Source organism: Mauremys reevesii, linkage group 24 (assembly GCF_016161935.1).
Source record: "Mauremys reevesii isolate NIE-2019 linkage group 24, ASM1616193v1, whole genome shotgun sequence".
NCBI lineage: Eukaryota > Metazoa > Chordata > Testudines > Geoemydidae > Mauremys > Mauremys reevesii.
In genome coordinates, this window is record NC_052646.1 from 10,304,533 (window position 1) to 10,327,217 (window position 22,685).

Consider the following 22,685-nt stretch of genomic DNA (forward strand, 5'->3'; position numbering starts at 1 on the left):
AGACCCCTGCACCCCAGCTGCCTGGACACAGCCCAGACCCCTGCATCCCCACAGCTGCCTGGACACAGCCCAGACCCCTGCCGCCCCCTCCAGCTGCCTGGACACAGCCCAGACCCCTGCCGCCCCCTCCAGCTGCCTAGGCGCAGCGCAGCCCCCGCCCCAGTTCTCAGCCTCTCCCCAGGTGCTTGGACGCAGCCCAGACCCCCTGCATCCCCTCCCCAGCTGCCTGGGCGCAGCGCAGCCCCCTCCCTCCCCGCTCCTGTTTACTCTCGGCCCGCCTTAGCCTAGTTTGGAAATGCAGCAGAGCGCTGCGCTCCCCCATTGGCTGCCCGGGGCTGTCAGTCGGGCGCCGCGCGGGGTCCGGCCATATGCTATAAAGGCGGCGAGGGCGCAGCCGGCTCCAGACCCGCGGAGCCGCGATCGCCGCTCAGCGTCCCCGCCAGGCCCGCCCCGCGCAGCGCCATGAGCCAGGTGAGGTTCTGGGCCGGGTGAGGGGCGGAGGGGCCGTGGGGAGCCCGGCTGGGGGGAGCCCGGGGGACCCCCGCCCCCCGACGGGCACCCGCGCTCAGCTCCACGGGCTGGCTCCAGCGATGCTGGAGTCGGGGACTGGTGACACTTTCCCCCCTGGCTGGCCGAGGGGTGGGGGAACCGTCTCCAGGGGGCTGCCCCCCCGGTGCCAACACCCCACTTAGGGTGACCTGGCTCAGCCCTGGTCCCCTTGGCATCACCATCAGTGAGCCCCATGGCTCTGGCCCCACTCTTGGAGACAGGCTCCTCGCCAGCTGGTGTCTGTGCCCCCTTGCAGGGGCTGAGTGTGCCCCAGGGGCAATAGAGGTGGGCACTGGGGGTTGGCTGGCCCCAGGTCTCCCCTTCCTGGTGGGATGTGGGTGACAGTGAAGCCCTGAGGAAAGGCTGCTAATCATAAGGCTGGATGTGGGGCACTCAGAAACGGGCTGGGCAGAGGGCAGCCCTTCTGAGACCCTGGGGTGCCCCTCCCCTCACTGCTTGGGCTCTGTCCCCTGGTGGATGAGTCCCTGTTGGGGGCTGAGGGAATCCAGCACCCAGAGCCTGCTGTGCCCGGACTGCACGTGCCTGATGAGGCATCACTGCACGTGGTGAGGGTGCAGTGGGGAGTTGACCTCCCATCCCAGCTACAGCCTCAGCTGGTAACACCCCTCACCCACCCACCCACAGCTGCAAGTGTGATTAGTGGTATCCTGGCGACCGGGGTGCTTGGTCCAGGTGGAGCCAGCCCTGGGCTCTGTGTGTGGGGCTCTGGTGCTCAGCATGAAAGCCCTACTGGTCCCTGGCTTGGCCACTCTTGGGGCAGCTCTGCTCCAGCTTAAGTCAAAGTTTAGCACAAGTCCGGAGCTGCTGAGGATGCCCTGGTACCCCAGCCTGGAGCCACCTCAGCTGGGCTCTCCCAGCTGCAGCTGAGCACTGCTGGGCTGACACTGGGGAGTGGGGGGGAGCATGAGGCTGACGTCACTCTGCAGGGCTCCTTTGAGGGCAGTAACTGCAGAGGCGGCCCCAGGCTGGCTGGCCTCCGCCCAGCGCCAGGAGAGGGGCAGGTAAAGGTGCACGCGATGGGAAGATACAGAGGGAGGGACCTTGGGAGGGAGCCCCATGCCCACGCCTGGGGATGCGAGAGCAGCCGGGCTGGGAGCAGGTGGGCAGTGCTCAGGATCCAGCAGGGCTGGGGCTGGAATGACCATGCTGGGGGCAGGTAAGCTCATCCTGTCCAAGGGGCAGAGGAGGCTTCTGTCTGCATGGCTCATACAGCCCTGGGCAGCAAATGCAGCCAGTTAGTGCCAGTGGTGTTGGGAGCTGTCACGACCCAGGCACAGCCAAGGGCCTGGCAAAGAGCACCCTGCAGTGACACAGAGTCTCCGGGGCCCTGGATGGAAGCGGGTCTGGGTCTGTTCCTGGCTTTGTTCTCAGAGCTTCTCCCTGTGGAGACGTAAGAACATAAGAATGGTCTGACCCAATCTGGCCAAAGGTCCATCCAGCCCAGTATCCTGTCTACGGACAGTGACCAATGCCAGGTGCCCCAGAGGGAGTGAACCTAACAGGTAATGATCAAGTGATCTCTCTCCTGCCATCCATCCATGCAACAAAACACGAATCGAGAGTTCCAGGCTATGCTGTGTCTCTAGAGAGAGACCATCAGAGGAGGGGAGAGGGATGGATGGACGAATGGACAGACACATGCTCCCAGAATGCGAGCCCCAGGGTTGGGCTTTCAGACCCAGCGCTGCCCATTGGTACGGCCCCCCCCGAATCTCCTTGCAGGCAAGGGTATTAAGGTCTCCTGCTTGTGTAGGGTCCTGCTGAAGTCAAGTTGCAGCTTTGAGCCTGTGGAGTGATGCAGAGGTGGAATGAAGTGTGGCTGCAGTGTGAAATCCCACTAGGCCCCATAGCACGTGGGGCAGAGGGTGGCTGCTTTGCTGATTCTCTGGTGCCAAAGCCTTCCTGACCCACTGCACTACCTGACCCCAGTGTGCCAGGCTCTCCTACACCAGCTGACTGCTCCAGCCCCACTAGCAACTGCCCCTCAAGCGGTGGCAGGCTGCTTCCCGGCTGTGTGCTCACCAAATCCCAGGTGCCTGTCGCTGCAGAGGAAGGAGCAGCACGACGACGCCTCCCAGGGGACGGAGCACTTCTGTTTCTGGTGACCGGCTAGAAACAGAGAGGTCCCAAAATGCCTGGATCCCTCCAGGCTGGTGCTGGGGCCTGTCCCTGTGATGTCATGCAGCAGGGAGGGGCTCAAGCAAGGATTGTTGTCAGGACACCTGGGTTCTCCATCCCTTGCGCTGTGTGAGCCCCCTTGCTGGGCTGCTCCTCCTCTGCTGGGAGGTGGAGCGCGGTGCCTCCCTGCAAGCTGAAGCTTTGCCCCAGAAGCTCTTGGACCCCCCCCCCCCCGCACTGCATGGCAGGTGCTGTGCGTGGGCAGCAAGTTCACTCCCTTCCTCGTGTCTCAGGGGTTTTCTTTCATGCGTTGGCCACAGGGGCTTCCCAGCTGCCTTAACTATACCCCCTCTGAATAATGTTCAGGGTGGACATGCGCCCTGCCTGTGAGCTGTGTGGTGCAGTGAGAGGGGCCTGGAGCGCCAACACCCTGCTCCAAAAGCCCAGGCCCTGATGCCTGAGCTGCAGGAGAATCCCCATCAGCTGTTAGCAGTGCGGAGCCGGTGACCTGGGGGAGCAGGGCTGAGCATCTGAGAGGGCAGTGGTAACAAGTACAGGAGCTGCCATTGCCGAGGGGAGGCCCTGACAGTGGAGGGGGGTGGTGGTGAGGGAGGTGTGTGTGTGGTGGTGGGGGGTGAGGTCACTGGAGGGCCAGGTTTGGAGCAACTACCTGTGTAGGTCTCCCAGTCACAGAGCCCACCCTGATCAGAGCCCCCAGTCACATGACATGTCTCCTGGCCACAGATGGGGTTTGGCCCTGCTCCAGCTCTGACCCCAGCTATTCCAGCTCCTCCTCCTCCCTGCTACAGGGCAGACACCCCCCTCCCCCACAGATGGGATGCTTCCCAGACTAACCCTAACCTGCTGATTCCTGGGCTGCTCAGAGCATGGTCCCCACAGCTTGATGGGTGAACCCTGCCGTACAGTGCGCCCCCAGCCCCGCTTGCTGTCTGGACCACGGCTGTTCCCATCACAGCCACAGCCTGAAGGGAACAGGCGGGGCCTCCCTCCTCCTGTCTAGGGCAGCGTGTGTCTGGGGGAGCTGCTACTCTGGGATGGGGCAAGGAGGAAGAACATAAGAACATTCATACTGGGTCAGACCAGAGGTCCATCTAGCCCAACAGTGGCCAGTGCCAGGTGCCCCAGAGGGAGTGAACAGAACAGGGAATCATCAAGTGATCCATCCCCTGTCACCCATTCCCAGCTTCTGGCAAGCCGAGGCTGGGGACCCCATCCCTGCCCATCCTGGCTAATAGCCATTGATGGACCTATCCTCCATGAATCTATCTAGTTCTTTTTTGAACCCTGTTTGAATGCCATGTTCCTCTGCAGCTCACCTGTTCTGCCCCATTAACTTCTCTGCCATGGCTGAGCCAGCAGCCTTCATTGGAGGAGCCCACAGAGCTGTGGGTTGGGATTGAGGGGCGCTGGGGGTGTAGAGCCCCAGGTTAGGGGCTGTGGGTCAGGAGTGGGGGGCAGGTATAGTGGGGCTGAGGGTTGGGATTACGGGCCAGCGGTGGACCTTGCCCAGTGCCTCCTGTCCCCTTTGTGGCTCAGCTCGGCCACCTCCACAGGTGCCAAAGCTGCCGTAAGCTGGGGGAGACCCAGTGAGGGGAAGCACAGCGTGTGCCTGGGGCTCTGAGCGGCTCCCCATGGGACTGAGAGCCCCTCCCTCAGAGGGGTCTCGTGCGCTGGCTGTGATTGGCTCATTCTTTCCCTGTGGTGGTGTCCCTGGCTGTGATGGATTGGCGGTCCCCTCCCACCATGGACTCTCCAGGCTGGGCAGACCTGTGGGCGTGCTACCCTACCCTGAATGCGAGTGGGACAGAGGGAAGAGAAACCCTTGGAAGGGAGAATCTCCCAACTGTCCCAGTTATTTGGGGAAAGGCCTGAGCCGACTCCCTGGGGCGAAGCAGCCTGAGACATGGGGCCAACTGGATCCAGTGGTTCCAGCCCTGAGCTCTGCGGCTGGGGCCAGTCTCCCTCCCGCTGGCCGATTTGCTGACGATGCAGCCCTGGTGCTGCCTGGGCCTCGGCTCGGTGTGGAAGATGTGCCAGGAATGGCTCCAGTGATGGCTCTGTCCGCTTGCATCAGGCTGAGTCTGGGGCAATGGTGTCTCTGCACTTGGAAGCTTGAGTACTTCACTTCTGTGGGCATGAAGTGGCATGTGTCTGGGTCTGGCCATGGATGGAATCAGAACTGTCCCTTGTGTGTCATAGGCTCCGCACTGCTTGCTGCTACCAGAGATGCTCCCTTGGCACATGCGAGAGCTCCCTCTGCTGTTGGGGCAGCAGGATGGGCACTCTGTCACCACCGCTGTGTGAAGCTCTGTCTGGCTCTAAGTGACCTAGTGACCATGCTGGGTGGCTGGGGCTGTGTTACAGCACTGGCAAGGGGGCCTTTGGGCAAGATGCTACCTCCCAACAGCTCTGTCCATACTGCAGCACCATGGGCATGCAGCTGCCTCTAGGGTGGAGCAGCTGAGAGGTGCATAGCAATGGCCCAGCAGTGTGTTGTGGGGGGGAGGGTGTTGTGCAGAGCCCCTGCTCATACCCCAGGCCCCGGCGATCCAGCTGATGTGTGTGGAGGGCAGGCAGGGCCGACCTGAAGGGCTGTGCAGGAATAGCAAGGAATGGCTCCGGATCCAGCGCTGAGATTCACACTCCAGTGCCTGGTGCCCCCCAGCACTGGTGGGCTCTCCAGGCTTCACAGGGGGTGCGGGGGAGGGGGCTGCCCATACAGGCCCCAGTGAGTGGAGTGAAGTGGGCCCCTGGTGTTACCTGCTGGAGCCCATCTCCATGGAAACCAGCACACGCACAGTTCCTGTCACACCCCCCCCCCCCTGCCAGGCTCACAAAGAGGGTTCAAAGGCTTCCCCAGTGCTGCTGGCCACTGCTGCTCCTACGCCACCTTCCCCCACATCCGGGTGGTGTCCTGCATGCTGATCAGCACTGGTGTCTCTCTCTTGGGGATCTCTCCTACAGACAGTGTCCCCGGCTGGGACTGGTGTAGCCTGAAGCTCCCCCCACAGCCAGCGCTCCCGCCCTGCTCCCTGCAGCACCCCCTGAACAGGGATGAAAAGCCCCTGGCATGCCCTTGCTCTTCCTGGCTAGCTGTGGTCAAGCCCTGTCTAGATCAGGAAGGGCCGGAGGGCATGAGCCTGGCACTCGGGGCTCCTGAGGCCTGTTTCTAGCTGTGGGGTGGTGTTGGCTGGCATGTCTGTCCCCATTGCCCCCTGGCTGAGGGCTCAGAGCTGCTCCGTGGTGGGCAGTCATCAGCCAGGGGCTGGTGCCGAAGGGGGTTTGTAGTGGGCCTGGGCAGGGAGTTGGACAAGCAGGGTAAGACGCTGCCTGTTGCAGGATGTGAGCCCCTGCCATGAGTCCCAGGAGCCTTGGCCCAGCCCTGCAGCGCCCAGCCTGGCGAGGGCAGAACAGGAGGGCACTGTGGGGTGCCCGAAGCCAGTGCCCTTCCTGTCTCTCGGGCAGTGCCCCTTCATAGAATATCAGGGTTGGAAGGGACCTCAGGAGGTATCTAGTCCAACCCCCTGCTCAAAGCAGGACCAAACCCAACTAAATCATCCCAGCCAGGGCTTTGTCAAGCCTGACCTTAAAAACCTCTAAGGAAGGAGATTCCACTACCTCCCTAGGTAACCCATTCCAGTTCTTCACCACCCTACTAGTGAAAAAGTTTTTCCTAATATCCAACCTAAACCTCCTCCTCTGCAACTTGAGACCATTACTCCTTGTTCTGTCATCTTCTACCACTGAGAACAGTCTAGATCCATCCTCTTTGAACCTCCTTTCAGGTAGTTGAAAGCAACTATCAAATCCCCCCTCATTCTTCTCTTCTGCAGGCTAAACAATCCCAGTTCCCTCAGCCTCTTCTCATAAGTCATGTGTTCCAGCCCCCTAATCATTTTTGTTGCCCTCCGCTGGACTCTCTCCAATTTATCCACATCCTTCTTGTAGTGTGGGGCCCAAAACTGGACAGAGTACTCCAGATGAGGCCTCACCAGTGCTGAGTAGAGGGGAATGATCACATCCCTCGATCTGCTGGAAATGCCCCTACTTATACAACCCAAAATGCCATTAGCCTTCTTGGCAACAAGGGCACACTGACTCATATTCAGCTTTTCGTCCACTGTAACCCCTAGGTCCTTTTCTGTAGAACTGCTGCCCAGCCATTCGGTCCCTAGTCTGTAACAGTGCATGGGATTCTTCCGTCCTAAGTGCAGGACTCTGCACTTGTCCTTGTTGAACCTCATCATATTTCTTTTGGCCCAATCCTCTAATTTGTCTAGGTCCTTCTGTATCCTATCCCTACCCTCCAGCGTATCAACCACTCCTCCCAGTTTAGTGTCATCTGCAAACTTGCTAAGGGTGCAGTCCACACCATCCTCCAGATCGTTAATGAAGATATTGAATAAAACCGGCCCCAGCACCGACCCTTGGGGCACTCCACTTGATACCGGCTGCCAACTAGACATGGAACCATTGATCACTACCCGTTGAGCCCGACCATCTAGCCAGTTTTCTATCCACCTTACCGTCCATTCATCCAGCCCATACTTCTTTAACTTGCTGGCAAGAATACTGTGGGAGACTGTATCAAAGGCTTTGCTAAAGTCCAGAAATAGCACATCCACTGCTTTCCCCTCATCCACAGAGCTGGTTATGCTCTCCATGCTCTGCTGGGCACAAGGCTCTTCTAGGCAGTGGCACTCTGTTGAAGCAGGTGGGTAGTGAGTTCTCCTCTGGCACAAGTGGCAGGGCCTGGTCTTTGGAGCAGGGGCCAGGGCCCTGATGCTGTGAGAGCGCCAGTGATGGGCAGCTGCAGACTCCTGGGGGGCTTCCTGTTCCCAGGTCCCCCCGGGAGGGAGGCTGCCTGGATGGACTCAGCTCTCCCCCAGGGGCTGTCAGCGGATGGGAGGGGAGTTTTGGGGGGAGGGTGAAAGGGCCACACACCAGGGAAATGCAGTCAGGGAGGGGGTGGCTGCATGGGGGGGGCAGCAGAGTGCTCTCCCCATGAGCTGGGGACAGAGCAGTTCCTCCACTGTCCCAGACCCCTGTGAAATGACAAGGAACTTCCCCAGGAGGAGCCCTGGGCAGTGCCAAAATGAGGGGCTGCAGGCCCCCCTCCATCTTCCCTCAGAGCCACCCCTCCCTGACACCCTGCTCCTGCTTCGCCCAGCAGTCCCCCCAGGCCCCGAGCTCAGTCCCGGGCCCCTGTCCCCCGTGGCCCTGCGCTCAGACTGGCCTGCACTAAGTTGATCCCCACGGGCAACTCAGGAGGAGCTCGCGGCCTCGTAAGAGCTTCTCCTTGGGAGGTTACAAGCACACATGCTTTGGGCTTGAGACCATTATGGGATGGATCATCAGGGGTTGCCTTAGCAACAAATGCAGAGCAAAGACCCAAATTCAGAGTTGAGCAAAAAGTTGGGGGTGCTGTGGGGAGCAGGGCAGGCGCTCTGGCTGTGTGGGGAGTTCATGGTTACTCCAGCCCCTTCCTCTCCCAGCAGAGGGTGCTGTAGAGGGTGGGGCAGGAGTACTGGCATGGTGGGAGCTCCCAGCTACTCCAGGCCTGGCAGGGCTCGCTGCGTGCCCTGTGTAGTGGGAGCGCTGGGAAGCACACAGCTGTCTTTAATCACCTAGAACAAATGGCTCCAGACAGTGGTTCCGTGACTGAGCCGAGTTTGAGATGGAAAATCCCAGGCAGGTAGCGCAACACGTTCCCAGCGCAGGGGAAGCCGGCTGTGCTGCACGTGGGGGGAGGAGGGGGGACTGGCAGCCTCTAACTGCAGCAATCCGTCTTGCGGAAAAATACATCCGAGCCGGGAGCGCCTTGGGGGCAGCGCTGAGAGGCTGATCCGGGCCAGGGGAGGTGAAACCCGGCCCAGTGAGTGACAGACTAGAGTGGGGTGGGGGGGGGGGGCGGGCTAGGGGAATAATGAAGAGCCAGCCATGCGGTGCTGGGGAGGTGCGGGGCAGTGCAGATCCTGGAGTGGGGAGCCGGGCGCTGGGAGGGAGGGTTATCTGTCAGCAGTTGGCAGCCCAGTGCGCTCTGGCTTTTAGGGTAATTAGGAAGCCTGTCCTGGGAGGGGGGATTTTCTCATGCTGAGCGGTTTATTGGCTGAGCGGTGTGCAGCTTCCCTGGCCTGCAGGGAGCAGTGGGCATGGTGCCCAGGGGGAGGAGGCTGGCACCCCTGCATATCCAGGTCTGGGCTCTCTGCTGCGCTCATCAGCAGAGCGGAGGGACCCCTGCCTCATCCCTTCTTGGCCTCCCCTTCTCCATGGGACTGTTTGTCTTGGATGCTGCATCCACCATGCCAAGGGGCTGGCAGCGCACGGGCCCTTTTCCCATATAAGGGCAGCTTTGATGTCAGGGCCCTGGGGCCGTGTCGGGGCAGGTTTCAGAGCCGGACAAAGGGTTGTTACAGTCATTTGGCTCTTACGTGCGCTCACAGCAGCTCAGGGCTCTGCTTCCTCCATCAGGATTGGACCCCTGACACGCAGCCAAGGAAGGCTCTTATGCCCAGGAGCAGCATTGCTGGTTCCTCTGCTCCCTCCCGCCTATGGCTAGGCTGCCCAGCTCAGCTGCCCTTCTCTAGGGCTGGCTCTGCCTCCGAGGTGCTCTGTTACAGGCAGAGCTGTGGGCTACCGAGGCAAGTCCCTGGGAACTAGGCTGAGCACTGGGTCTGCTTGGGCCCATCTCACATGGTCACAGGGCGTTCCAAACCCAGCCCCAAAGGGCCCCGGGCATGGGGAAAATTCTGCACTGGATCCATCCATGCCGTGGGGGGCTGCAGGGACAGCAGGGCTCGTGTGCTGCAGATTTTGGGGCAGGGATAGTCAGCGGTCAGGAAGGGGGTTTCACCAAGGGGTAGCAATGCATGTGGCACACGGTGCCATCTCTGAGAGGGCACTGGGATGGCTGGGCCACTGGTCTGTGGCACTTCTGGCCAGCAGTGTCCTCTAATGGCTACAGTGCCACACGGGCATGTGGGAGACCATGGGCTTCAGTGTGTCCTGGGGCAGCGCCTCCCCCTCTGTCTCAGGTGTGTCACAGGAGGGGAACGGCCCCGAGTCTGTTTAGTCTATTGGCCTCTGAGCTCTTCATCAAAGGGACTGGCTGTCGCTGGGTGTTTGTGCAGGGCCTGGTGCCCGAGAGGTCCCAGTCTTGGCAGGTGGGGTGTCTGTATGGTGCCATGGGGCACCCAGCGCTAGGTCAGGGATGCGTCTGTGGTGCCATGGAGGGCCCTAATCTTGGTTGGGAGGGCTCTGTGTGGTGGGATGGGTGGGTCCTGATCTCAGTCAGTGGGATCTGTGTGTGTGGTGGGGGGGTCTGTCTGGCACCAAGGGGGCCCTGGTCTCAGTTGAGGGGGGTCTGTCTGGCACCAAGGGGGCCCTGGTCTCAGTTGAGGGGGTTCTGTCTGGTGCCATGGGGGTCCTGATCTCAGTGTGATCTGTGCGGGGGGGCATGGTCTTGGTCAGGGGGTCTGTGTGTAGCACAGTAATACACCTGGATGGCCCCACACGAAGCCCCTGTGGTGCTCAGGCCCCTCTGGGGTGGGAGGTGCTCCAGTTAGCACCCAGGCAGCTGCAGAGCATGGCTGGGATCCCCATAGCTGCCCAGGCAGGGCTGTTGCTGCCAGTAGGGACCTATCAGGGGCTGCCCTGCTCCACGAGTCCCTGGCCAGCACCACGAGCGGCTCATGTGCTGCAGCCCGGCCTGCTGCCTAGTGGCAGGGTGCAGCTGTCCCTCGTGCTGCGCCATGGGGCAGGGAACAGGGCCGGGCCCCAGGCGGTACAGAGGCTGGTAGTTCTCAGCAAGGGGCTGCATGAGCAATGGGAGCCCGTCACAGGCAACAAAGAGCCAGTTTGCTGTGCTGAGCCGCCAGCTTGTGCCCTGGGGAGAGTCACAATGGAGTGGAACCAGACTCCTCCATGAGCACTTTCCGGGGAAGGGGGGAGGACATGCCCTGAAAACAAAGGGGAGCCACTTGCTGCTGCCTTTTTCCCTGAGCTGAGGCACCTGCCCCTCCCTGCCGGGGGCACTGTGGGGAGCAGGGTAGACTTTGGGGGTCAATGAAGGTCATGTAGGGACTCTAGTGCCACTGTGGAGGGGATGAAAGGGGGATGGGCAGGCTTCCAGGGGTGCACAAGGCAGGTTTCAGCACCCTTAGAAAGCAGAGGGTTGCTGTGATGTCACTGCTCCCAGGAGCGGGGCTGGGTGGAGGGAGGTGGACCCAGACCTCCTGCCACGTGACCCTGTGCCCAAAGCCGTGCGGAAGCAGGTGGGAGCCGGGTGTCTAACGAGATCAAAGCCAATAGTGAGATTGCTAAGCGGATTAGAAATGGGCCTGAGGAGGGGGAGCGGGGCCTGGCCCTGCACACAGTGCCCCAGCACTGGGCTCCAGGCAGAGCAGTGGGGGAGAGGGTACCCCAGACTCACCCATAGCCCCAGGGTTCCCCTTGGGCAGGATGCCAGGGCTCTGGCTAATCCCCATCCTTGTTTCACCTCCCACTCCTCCAGCCCTGATCCTGCGAGTGGTTCGGCCCCAGCCAGGGCAGGGCAGCCCTGTCAGCCACAAGGGAGGGGTTGGGGGAGGGACAGATCCTGCCCCAGCCATTAGTGGGGGGCTGAGCTGCAGCTCCACCACCTCAGGAGCTCATACAGGGAGCGGTGCCCAGCCAGGAGCCTCAGAGACAGTCTGCCCCCGCCCTGGGGCATCTCCCTCCACTGAGCCCCCCTCCCTGCCCCAGGGGCAGCTCCCCCCACCCTGACCCTGCAGGCCATGCACCACCCACTCCCCTCCCTGCCCCAGGGGCAGCTCCCCCCACCCTGACCCTGCAGGCTGTGCTCAGGGCTGTGCTCTGGCTCTGCCTCCACAGTGCTGCTGGCATTTGCTCAGTGGGAGTTAACAGCTTCATTTATCATCCCCCCCCCCTCCGCCCCCAAGGGAGCAATAAACAACCAGCTGCTGTAGCCACACAGTATCCTGCCAGATGGGAGTGGGGAGGCCCAGGCTGCAGCATCCCGTCCTGGGGAGTGGGGCTGGGCCAGGGGGGGGCTGCAGCATCCCATCCTAGGGAGCCGGGCTGGGCTGGAGGGGGGAGCTGCAGCATCCTGTCCTGGGGAGTGGGGCTGGGCCGGGGGGGGGGGGGCTGCAGCATCAGGTCCTGGGAGGAGGGCAGTGACCAGGCTGGTTCCCACAGAGCAAGCAGCTTGGGGCCCCAGCAGGAGGAGCCTGTGTCTGATGCAGGGCAGGGCAGGAGCCCAGGTCTCAGGCAGAGCTGGGGGAGCCCTCAGGGGAGGCCCCCAGCTCCAGGCTACTGCTGCCCCCTTGGGTGTGGCTGTGGATCATGTCCCTGGGGCTTTGGTCTCCTCTGACAGCCCCCTGGCAGCTCTGTCTGCTCACACCCCACCTGTCTCTGTCCCTCTGCTCCAGCCACTCAGGATCCCAGGGCCATGGTCCCATTTGGTGTCAGTGGGAGAGGGGCTGCCATGTAGGCCCCCACCTAAGCCCCCGGGAGCAGCACCAGGGTGGGGCCACTGTGCTCCTGCCTCTGGTCTCACCCAGAGCCTCCCGTGGGGGTGGGGAGGGAGCCCCCCACTGAGGTGCATGGGACCATCCCTCCTTCTGGCTCTGTCACTGGTGTTATGTACCCCTAGGGAAGCTGTGTTTGTGAATGGCAAATGGGGGGGCAGGGTGGCTCTCAGCAGTGGAGCCACCCCCCACCCCAGAGCTTTCCACACAGGGTGGATGGGGGAACGCGGTGGGTGTAATATACCTGGACTTCAGCAAGGCTGGTGACAGGGTCCCCCATGACGTTCTCAGCAGTAAGCTGGAGAAATGCGGGCTTGGCGGAACGACCATTAAGTGGATATGTAACTGGTTAAATGACTGCGAACAAAGCGCAGCTATTACTGGAATGGTGTCAGACTGGAGGGAGCTCTCAAGTGGAGTTCCACGGGAATCTGTTCTGGGTCTGGTGTTTAACATCTGTATTAATGACCTGGTTGTAGGAATTCCGAGCACACTGATCAAAGATGACACAAAGCTGGCAGGGGTGGCAAACACTTAGGAGGCTAAAGCTAAAATGCAGAGAATTGAAGATCTGGGCTATAGACAACAGAATTAAATTCAACAAAGACAAATGTAAGATGTTACGCTTAGGGAAGAAAAACCAAATGCACAAATACAGCCTGGGGGATACCTGGCTTGGCAGCAGCACGGCTGAGAAGGATCTGAGCGTTGTGGTGGATCACAAACTCAACGTGAGTCAGCAATGTGATGCTGTTGCAAAAAAAGCAAATGCAATTTTAGGTTGCATTAACAGAGGCACAGCATGCAAGTCACAGGAAGTGATAGAATTGCTCTATTCAGCGCTGGTTAGGCCTCAGCTGGAGTAGCGGGTCCAGTTTTGGTCACCAATGTCTTGCATCTGAAGAAGTGGGTATTCACCCACGAAAGCTCATGCTGCAGAACGTCTGTTAGTCTATAAGGTGCCACAGGATTCTTTGTTGCTTTTAATGTCTAGAAAGGATGTAGAGAAATGGGAAAAGATCCTGAGGCGGGCAGCAAAGATGATCAGAGGGATGGAATGCAAACCATCTGAGCACAGGCTGAAGGAACTGGGTATGTTTAGTTTGGAGAAGAGGAGATTAAGGGGGAACATGATAGCTGTCTGCAAATACTTGAAAGGCTGCCATAAAAAAGATGGAAAAAAGTTGTTGTTCTGCCATGGAGGGCAGGACAAGAGGCAATGGGTTAAAACCGCAGCACAGCAGATTTAGATGAAATCTCAGGAAAAACTTCCTAACGGGAAGAACAGTAGTGCAGTGGTTTTCAACCTTTTTTCATTTGCAGACCCCTAAAATATTTTGAATGGAGGTGCCTGCGGATTTGGGGTCTCTCGCTCTCTGACAGCCCCTGTCTGCTCACATCCCATCTGCCTCTGTCCCTCTGCTCTAGACACTCAGAATCCCAGGGCTCAGGTCCCCCCCTTTAGAAATCACCGGCATAGTCCGTGGTCCCCCAGGGGTCTGCAGACTACAGGTCGAAAACCACTGGTCTAAACCACCCAAGACAGGTGGTTCCAGCCACCTTTTGAAAACCTCCAGTGAAGGCGTTTCCATGGCCTCCCCAGGCAATCTGTTCCGTTGTCCTGGTGCAGTGGCTTTCAACCTGTGGTCTGCGGACTACGTTGGAGATGCCCAAAGGGGGCCGTACCTCCATTCCAAAACCCCTGGTTTATCTCACTGTGGGGCCTGAGGAGCCCAGCTGCGGCCCAGAGCCCCGTCCCATTCCCACCTTCACAACTGGCTGCCTCAGCAGAGAGGGTGAGGCTTGGGGAGGCCAGATCCCTTCTGGGCTGAGGCAGGTTGGTGGAAAGCCGGGGGAAAGGCTGGCTGTGTTGTCTGCCCTGGGAATAGCAGAGCCCCCCACTGCAGTGCTGCAGGCAGAAGGGGTAATGGGTAAAGCCTTACAGCCTCCGCCCAGCCCCAGGTGGGTCCTCACGATGTCTGGGCCTGTTCCCACCTGCTGCTGCCCGGGCTGGTCCTCAGGGTGTCTGGGCTTCTCCTCTCCTGCTGCCACCCAGGCTGGTGATGGGTTGATTCTCCCTGGCTGGGGTTTGCGGTGGAAGCTGTCTCGCTGGGGGCACTGAGCTGCTTATCCCTGGTGGTTGGGATCCAGCGCCCCATATCCCTTCCGCACAACATGCTGCTCTCAAGGGAGCCAGGAGCTGGGGCTCTGGAGGCTGGTTACTCGGTGGGATCCAGATTTCTGGCTGTTGGCGTTGACCAGGAGCCGCACTCTGCAGCACAGCACATGGGTAGAGGCAGAGAACTGCAGGTCACTGGGGAGTGCTGGGCCCCTTGCTAGCTAGACTGGGGCCCAGGATTCAGCAGAAGCTGTGGGAGGGGGAAATGGCCCACTCGCCGTTAGCTTCACAGGGTGCAGCTCAGGCCCGTCTCTGGCCCCAGCAGTGCCATAACACTGTGGCTGACAGCATGGGGCATTGTGGGGAGGAGCACAGAAGGGCTGGGCTGGCGCCTAGAGCCCTGCTGGGACTGCTCCCTCCAGGCCAGGCGTGACACAGGCTGGGAGCCAGAGGACCACGGGCAGTGCTTAATTTTTAATGAAAGAGGAGCTGGGGCTCAAGCAATTTTTTTTTTTTTACTTTCATACCTGACACAGCAAGCCCAGAGGTGCCGGGGCTCTGAACGGCCGAGCCCAGAGGTGCCTGGGCTATGAATTGCCGAGCCCAGAGGCGCCGGCAAGCCCTGGCACAAATTAAACACTGAGCACAGGGTCTGTCTGGGTCCAGCAGCACAGCGGAAGATCCATGGTGCAGGTCACATCCCTGCCAGCGCACATCCTGGGGCAAGGCCTGGACAGCAGCCACTAAAATTAGACAGTTTTAAATCAGCAGGTCCAGCTAATTTGCATCCAAGAGTTTTCAAAGAGCTGGCTGAGGAGCTTGCTGGACTGTTGATGTTGATTTTCAGTAAGTCTTGGAGCACTGGGGAAATTCCAGACGACTGGAAGAAAGCTAATGTTGTGCCAGTTCTTAAAAAGGGCAACCAGGATGACCCAAGTAATTATAGGCCTATCAGCCTGACGACAATCCTCAGCAACATGCTGGAGTGGCTGATACCCAGACTCCATTAATAAAGAACTGAAGGAGGGTAATGTAATTAATGCAAATCAATATGAGTTTATGGAAAATAGACCCTGTTAAACTAAGCTGATACATTTTTTTGATTATAAATTGGGTTACAGTGTTGATGTAATAGGCTTTTCACTTGGTACCACTCAACATTTTGATTAAAAAACCTGGACGGATATAAAAGTAACTAGGCACATATTAAATGGATTAAAAACTGGCTAACTGGTAGGTCTCCAAATGTAACTGTCAATGGGGAATTTTCATTGTGCAGAGGTGTTTCCAGGGGGGTCCTGCAGGGATCGGTTCTTGGCCCTGCTCTATTTAACATCTGGAGTAAAACATAAAATCACCACTGATAAAATCTGCAGATGACACAAATAAAGAGGGCGGGTCACTGATACAGAGTGATCTGGGTTGGTTGGTAAATTGTGCACAATCAATGTGTTTTTAATATGGCTAAATGTGCACATCTAGGAGAAGAAATGTAGGCCTACTTAGAGAATGGAGGGATGCTGGGAAGCAGGGACTCTGCACAAGGTTTTGGGTGTCATGGTGGATAATCAGCTGAACACGAGCTCCGAGTATGACACTGGCCCAGAGAGCTAAATCGATCCTGGGATTCACAACGGGAATCTCGACAGGAGCAGAGAGGTTATTTTATCTCTGTATTTGGCTGCTGGAATCCTGTGTCCAGGTTGGTGTCCCTGATGCCAGGAGGGTGTTGATAAATTGGAGAGGGGTCAGCGAAGAGCCACGACAGTGATGAAAGGAATAGAAAACAGGCCTGATAGTGACAGTCTCCAGAGCACAATCTAGTTAGCTTCACAAAGAGAAGGTTCAGGGGTGAGTTGCTCAGTCTGTAAGTACCTGCATGGGAACAAACATTTGACAATGGGCTCTTGAGTCTAGCTGAGGAAGGTCTAACACTGGAATGGCTGGAAGTTGAAGCTAGACCAGAGGTGGGCAAACTATGGCGGCCCACGGGGCTGTCCTGCCCGGCTGGGGAGGCTAGCCCCCGGCCCCTCCCCCACTGTTCCCCCTCCCCCACAGCCTCAGCTCATGGTGCTACCAGCGTGGCTGGCTCTGGCCGGGTGGCACAGCTCAGGGGCAGGTTTACATGTGAACACAGTGCGTGGGAACCACAAGAGGGCGGTCCCAGGGCTGGGGAGTGGCTGCACTGCGGGGGCAGGGGAGCAGGCAGGAGGTGCGGGTGGCGGGACACGGGGAACGTGGCTGGAGGACTCAGGAGGACACCGGGTGGCCACGCAGCCGGCTGGAGAGAAGCGGCGCTTTGAAGGGGAACTGCTGCTTCTCTCTGGCTGCGCGGCTGCCCCTGCTCCTGAGTCCTCCGCCCAGGTTCGCAGGGCCACATTCTGAAAGGGGCTGGGGGGAGGGTGGTGGTGGTGTGTTCTGGGGGGGAGGTTAGGGGCAGGGGGTCCCGAGAGGGGGTGATCAGGGGACAAGGAGCAGGGGGGGTTGGATGGATTGGAGGTTCTGAGGGGGGCAGTCAGGGGGTGGGAAGTGGGAGGGGGCGGGGGCCAGGCTGTTTGGGGAGGCACAGCCTTCCCTACTCGGCCCTCCATACAGTTTCGCAACCCCAATGTGGCCCTCAGGCCAAAAAGTTTGCCCACCCCTGAGCTAGACCATTGGAACAAGTGACTGCGGGTTGCAGTAGATTCTCTGCCACTGGCCAGTTTAAAATGGAGATGGGATGTTTCTCTAACAGCTCTGCTCTGGGAATTAGCTGGGGGCAGGTCTCCGGCCTGGGTTACCCAGGGGTCAGACTAGATGAGCACAGTGCTTCCTTCTGGAATGGGTGCGAGGTCTCTGCAGGACTCCTGGGGGTTGCTGTTGAGGTGTCTAGCGGCCAGAGCTCCCTCCCGGGCTGTGACCCTAGGGTCCCAACTCCCTGCCAGGAGGAGTAGTCGGGGCCCACATTTGCCACTCACCAGTAAAGAGGCGTGTGCTGGATAACAGAGCTTCACAGGGAGGTGACTGACTCTGTGCGCCCCCTACCAGCACAGTCAGGGAGCATGCCTAATTTGGATGAGCTCAGTGCGCCCCTTACTGGCACAGCCAGGGGGCGCTCCTGGCTGGGTCTGGCTCAGTGCGCCCCCTACTGGCACAGCCAGGGGGCGCTCCCAGCTGGGACTGGCTCAGTGCGCCCCCTACTGGCACAGCCAGGGGGTGCTCCCAGCTGGGACTGGCTCAGTGCGCCCCCTACTGGCACAGCCAGGGGGTGCTCCCATCTGGGTTTGGCTCAGTGCGCCTCCTACTGGCACAGCCAGGTGGCACTCCCAGCTGAGACCATCTCCCCGCTACCTGCCTGGCCTGGAGGAAGCTGCCTATTGGTCCCGCTATTTGAGCTGCTGCGTATGGGGAGCTGATGGGGCAGGTCCCAGTTTGTGTCTCAGCTGCAGGATGGATGCACAGTGCATTCAGCTGCTGCGTGTGTGCAGATTCTACTGCTTGGCCAAGCCAGCTGGATCCTCCAGGCACACTTGGGGTGAAGCCCTCCACAACCAGGACTGCTAGAAGATGATCACAGCAGAGGCAGGGAGCTCTCAGGCTCTGATTAGAAAACACAGAGACTGGGGTGGCCCCCACAGGCTGTGATCCACGGTCCCCTCTGCCGGCTGCATGATCCACTCCCCACTCTCCAGCAGCTGTTACCCCAAGCCCCCTGGTGTGTGCTGCTGGCAGGCAGCCATGGCAGCTGTGTGCAGGGGCGGGTAGTGCCAGGGTGCCAGAGAGCCTGGCTGTGCACAGCATGTGCTAACAGGCGCCTTCTCTCCTCTTGCAGCTCAGCTCCAATGAGTCGCCAGCCCCCAGCCAGGCTCCTGGCAGCGAGGAGAAAGGTGAGTGAAGAGGCCGCAGCGCTGCGGCTCACGGGGGGGGGGGGCTGGCGGAGAGCTTGCTGCTGTGCACAGGCCCGGGGGAGGTGTATGAAAACTTCCATCCAGTGCAGGCACTATGAGCCGTCTCCCAGTGCTGAGTCTGTGTCGCTGGCACCATGGCTGGGCGTCACCTCGATGGCTCTACGCCAGCGTGTCTACGTCAGGGGTTGGTCCAGGGCCCCTAGCTGGGGATGGAGCCGGTTTAATTACAGGGGAGCAGCTGTTCGAGGTCAGGCCTTGGAAACCCGTCAGCCCTACAGTCCCCTGGGCGCTGAGCAGGAGTTCACCTCCCTTGGGGTGAGATGATGTCCCGTCCTTGTAAAGTGCAGGCCTTGGCGGGGCCTAGAAACTCACCGGTAGGACTCTGCCCCGGCACAGAGCCCCATAAGCGGATGTAACAATCTGGTGGATTCCCCCTGGGCAGGGCTCTGACAAACGCTTTCTCCAAGATGATGGAAATTCCCAGAGCAACAACTTGGACCTGTCCAGTGCCATGCGGGAGTCGCCCTGGCCAGCCCTGCCCTCCTTTCCGTGCCGTGGTGTCCCGCGGCACAACTCGGCTCTGCAACGTTGCCACTGGATGCTACGTCCTCGCACCACGGCACGTGCTGCCAAACTGCACCGACCCTCACAGGCTTTCGGCTCCTCTGGCTACTCCCATCCCTCAAGCCCTGCGCCCCAGTCAGGTGTTTCCAGAGGCAGGGCTCAGCAGCTCCAATACATCAGAAAGAGGGGACCCCCACCAAACACCCCAGGACTCTCTTCTGATTGGCTGGGGGCAAAGCTGGATTGACAGAGGCCACTAATTCCCAGCTAGCCTAGTGCTGCAGGGACTTAGGGGGGAAAGAGCTGCCCCTGGCTTCCCCAGCCTGTGTCCTGGGGGGCCAGCGAGCAGCTCCCCACGGTGTGGCAGTGGGATGGGGATCAGCTGGTCTTACTGCTGTCTTGTCTAAGCCAACCAGGCTGCTGCCCCCCATGGAGCTGGCTCCCAGTATTCCCAGACGTAGCTGCGGTGACATGGGGTGGGCTCCATTGCCCAGCACAGAGCTCCCTGTCAACGTGCCAGCGCTTGGGCATCAGCCCTGTCTGCAGCCCCCCAGTAGGCCTCCCCGAGGGCTCCCTGCAGGGCAGAGCTGCCGTCAGGCTGCCCACGGCATTGTACTGCCTGCGGCTCCCCCACCCCACTGCCCTGTGCCAGGTCCCCAAGGCAGCCTGCGGGGAGGGGGAGGAGCTGCAATGATGCAGTTAGCTCTCCCCAGGCAATGCCACAGGCTCCTGCCCCGGGCACCCGTCTAACCACACTCCTCCCCCCGCCCCACAGGCTCCTGCCCCGGGCACCCATCTAACCACACTTCCCCCATCCCCCCCGCCAGCTCCTGCCCTGGGCACTTGTCTCCTCCTACCCGCCCCACAGGCTCCTGCCCCAGGCACCCGCCTCCTCCCGCAGGCAGGCTGGAGAGCAGCCAAGATCCCTGGGTCCTGGCCATGCCCGCCTCCTCCCTGCCCCCAGCCCTCTGCCCATCACCTCCACCCCCAGCAATGTGTTTGGCCCCTCCGCCCCCCAGCCCCACTCCTGTCCCCACCCCCGTCCATCTGCCCCCTCCTTTCTGTATACCAGCAATGTGCCTGCTCCCTTCCACTCACTCCTCTCTGCCCTGTTCCCTACTCCCAGCCCTCTGCCCCACCCCCCTCTGTCTCCCCAGCAATCTGCCCACTTCCCTCAGTCACCCTCAGGTAAATCCCCTCACCTGCCCATGGTGCTCCAGCCCCCGCTCGCCCGTTCCCCAGCAGTGGGCAGGGAGAGGGCCCACACAGAGGGGCTGCCCCCCACTAGCCCGGCCCTGGCATCTGTACTGGTGGCATGAGGGCTCAGCAGAGAACGTGCCTGGCTGCCCGTGCCTAGCAGATCTGTCCATGGGGCGAAGGGGCAGAGATGTCCCCTCCCCCTAACTCCATGCAACTGCCATGGGTCCCTTTGCTGTCCAGTGGGCCCACTCTGCAGGGTGCCACCGGCGCAGTCTCCCCCCCAGCTGCACCCGGCTTGGACTGGAGGCAGGTACAGGAGGGTGGGAAGTGGGGCTTACGGCCCCAGATCTCTCTTCGTTTTCTTTCACCCCTGGGACGACTCCTCTCTCCTGGCTGCAGCCTCTGAGTGCTGGAGCTGCCTCGCCCCTGCTTCGCCTCATTAAGTGCTCGGCAATAACGAGGGGAATGTGGAATGCCAGAGCCTGACCCGGGCCTCAGTGCTCCGCAGGGAAATCGCTAGGACTGAAGCTGGGGCTGTGGGGCCTGTAGCTGCCATGTTCGCACTCGCTCTCCTCTCTGTGCCAGCCTGCACTGGGCCTCCCCCACACACCATGGGGAGCTGCCCCCACGTCCCTCCTGCCGGCCTGCGAGCCCCACCATCCCGGGCTGCTGGGGCCATGGCTGCGTCCTGGGTCCCCACTGGGCCTCCCCCACACACCATGGGGAGCTGCCCCCGCGTCCCTCCAGCCGGCCTGCGTGCCCCACCATCCCGGGCTGCTGGGGCCATGGCTGCGTCCTGGGTCCCCACTGGGCCTCCCCCACACACCATGGGGAGCTGCCCCCGCGTCCCTCCAGCCGGCCTGCGAGCCCCACCATCCCGGGCTGCTGGGGCCATGGCTGTGTCCTGGGTCCCCACTGGGCCTCCCCCTACACATCCAGGAGCCTGGGAGAGGGACACTGCCCACGCCCTCCGGGCACAGGCAGCTGCTGGAGAAGGTTGGGTTGGGGGACTGGAGTGTCTCTCCTGGGGGACAGTGAGAACAGCCACAGTGGGTCACACTGAGCTCCATCTAGCCCAGTAGCCTGTCTGTACCCGCGGCCAGCCAGAGCTTCAGGAGATGTGGACAGACTAGGGCAATTATTGAGAGATCCACCCTGTCGTCTCCTTCTGCCAGTCCGGGGTTTGGGTTGCCCCAGGTACAGGGCTGTGTCCCTGACTGTCTTGGCTTATAGCCATTGATGGGCCTATCCTCCAGGCACGTAGTCAGTTCTTTTGGAAGTCCAGCTGTCACAACATCCCCTGGCAATGAGTTCCACAGGTCAGTTGTGCGTTGTTCCTCGTTTGTATTCAACCTTGTGCCTGCTCATTGTGTGCGGGGTAAAATGACACGTCCCCAGACACCAGGCATGATTTTATAGACTCCAGCAGGTCCCCCTTAGTCGTGTCTTTACTGAGCTGAACAGCACTAATCTTTGTCGTCTCTCCTCAGCTGGATAGGGCCCCCCAGAGGATTCAGGGGGCCTGGGGCAAAGCAATTTCGGGGGCCCCTTCCATAAAAAAAGTTGCAAAACTATAGAATATTATATTCTCGTGGGGGGCCCTGTGGGGCCCGGGGTAAATTGCCTCACTCCCCCCCCCCCCCCACCCCGGGCGGCCCTGCTGGGCTGGAAGCCGTTCCAGACCCTTGATCACCTTTGCTGCCCTTCTCTGAACCTTTCCCAGTTGCCCCATTTCCTTGTTGAGATGCCTGGAACTGGACCCACTATTCAATTGTGGGGACCCTCAGGTATTTTCAGTCCCTTTTCTGGAGAGACAAGGGGGCTGAGGTAATAGCTGTTGTTAGACCCACTGCTGCTGGGGCGAGAGGAAAGCCGAGCTCTGAGGACCTTTCCCAGCCCTGGAGAAGAGCTCTGTGGAGCTGGCAGCTTGTCTCCTTCACCAGCAGAAGTGGGTGCAAGAAAAGCTATCCCCTGGCCCACGCTGCCGCTTTAACCTCCTGGGAGCAGCCTGGCGGCGGTAGGTCCCAACCTACCTTAGCCACGGGAGCGCCGCTGTACGTGCAGCGGATGTTTCCAGAGAACTGGCCGCCAAGACCTCGTGTGGGGGTGGAAGTGGCTAATTTAGACCCCACCAGCGTATATGTCGACTTTCCCAATGTGTATTACTTGGCACTCGTCAGCATTAACTGAGCAAGATTGAGGATGTGAATAGGGGAGGGCTTTGAATAGGGGAGGCAAAGCCCGTGGGAGTGGGGGACTGCCTACTGCAGCCAGAGATTTGGGGGGCCCTGGGCAGTGGGGGGCTGGTCCTGTGGGTGGCTGGATGCTGGCAGGAATTGCAGGCCAGCGCCGCCTGCTGCCCTGAGCGGATTGGGACCCTGTGGAGCCGCAGGAGTGACTGCCAGCTGCTTCTCCCTGCAGCCAAAGCCGGGAACGTCAAGAAGGTGGAGGAGGAGGAGGAGGAGATAGACATCGACCTGAACGCGCCCGAGACTGAGAAGGCCGCGCTTGCCATCCAGGGCAAGTTCCGTCGCTTCCAGAAACGGAAAAAGGACCCCAGCCCCTGAGCAGCTCCGCCACCCCGTCCCCACAGTCCCCCATCCCCCCTCTGCCAGCACAGCCCGGCTCGCCCCATGTTTGCTCGCTCCTACCCAGCCCAGCTTGGGCTGTTGGTATTTG

At 60.3% G+C, this 22,685-nt stretch overlaps 1 protein-coding gene across 1 annotated transcript; it reads left to right on the forward strand.

Annotated features, from left to right (window-relative positions):
- Positions 1 to 390: 390 nt before the first annotated feature.
- PCP4L1 (Purkinje cell protein 4 like 1) lies at positions 391 to 22,685 on the forward strand. The gene is made up of 3 exons (XM_039512217.1): positions 391 to 471; positions 18,167 to 18,221; positions 22,428 to 22,685. Exons 1-3 carry the CDS (start codon positions 463 to 465, stop codon positions 22,571 to 22,573), a joined length of 210 nt encoding a protein of 69 aa, XP_039368151.1. The 5' UTR covers positions 391 to 462; the 3' UTR covers positions 22,574 to 22,685.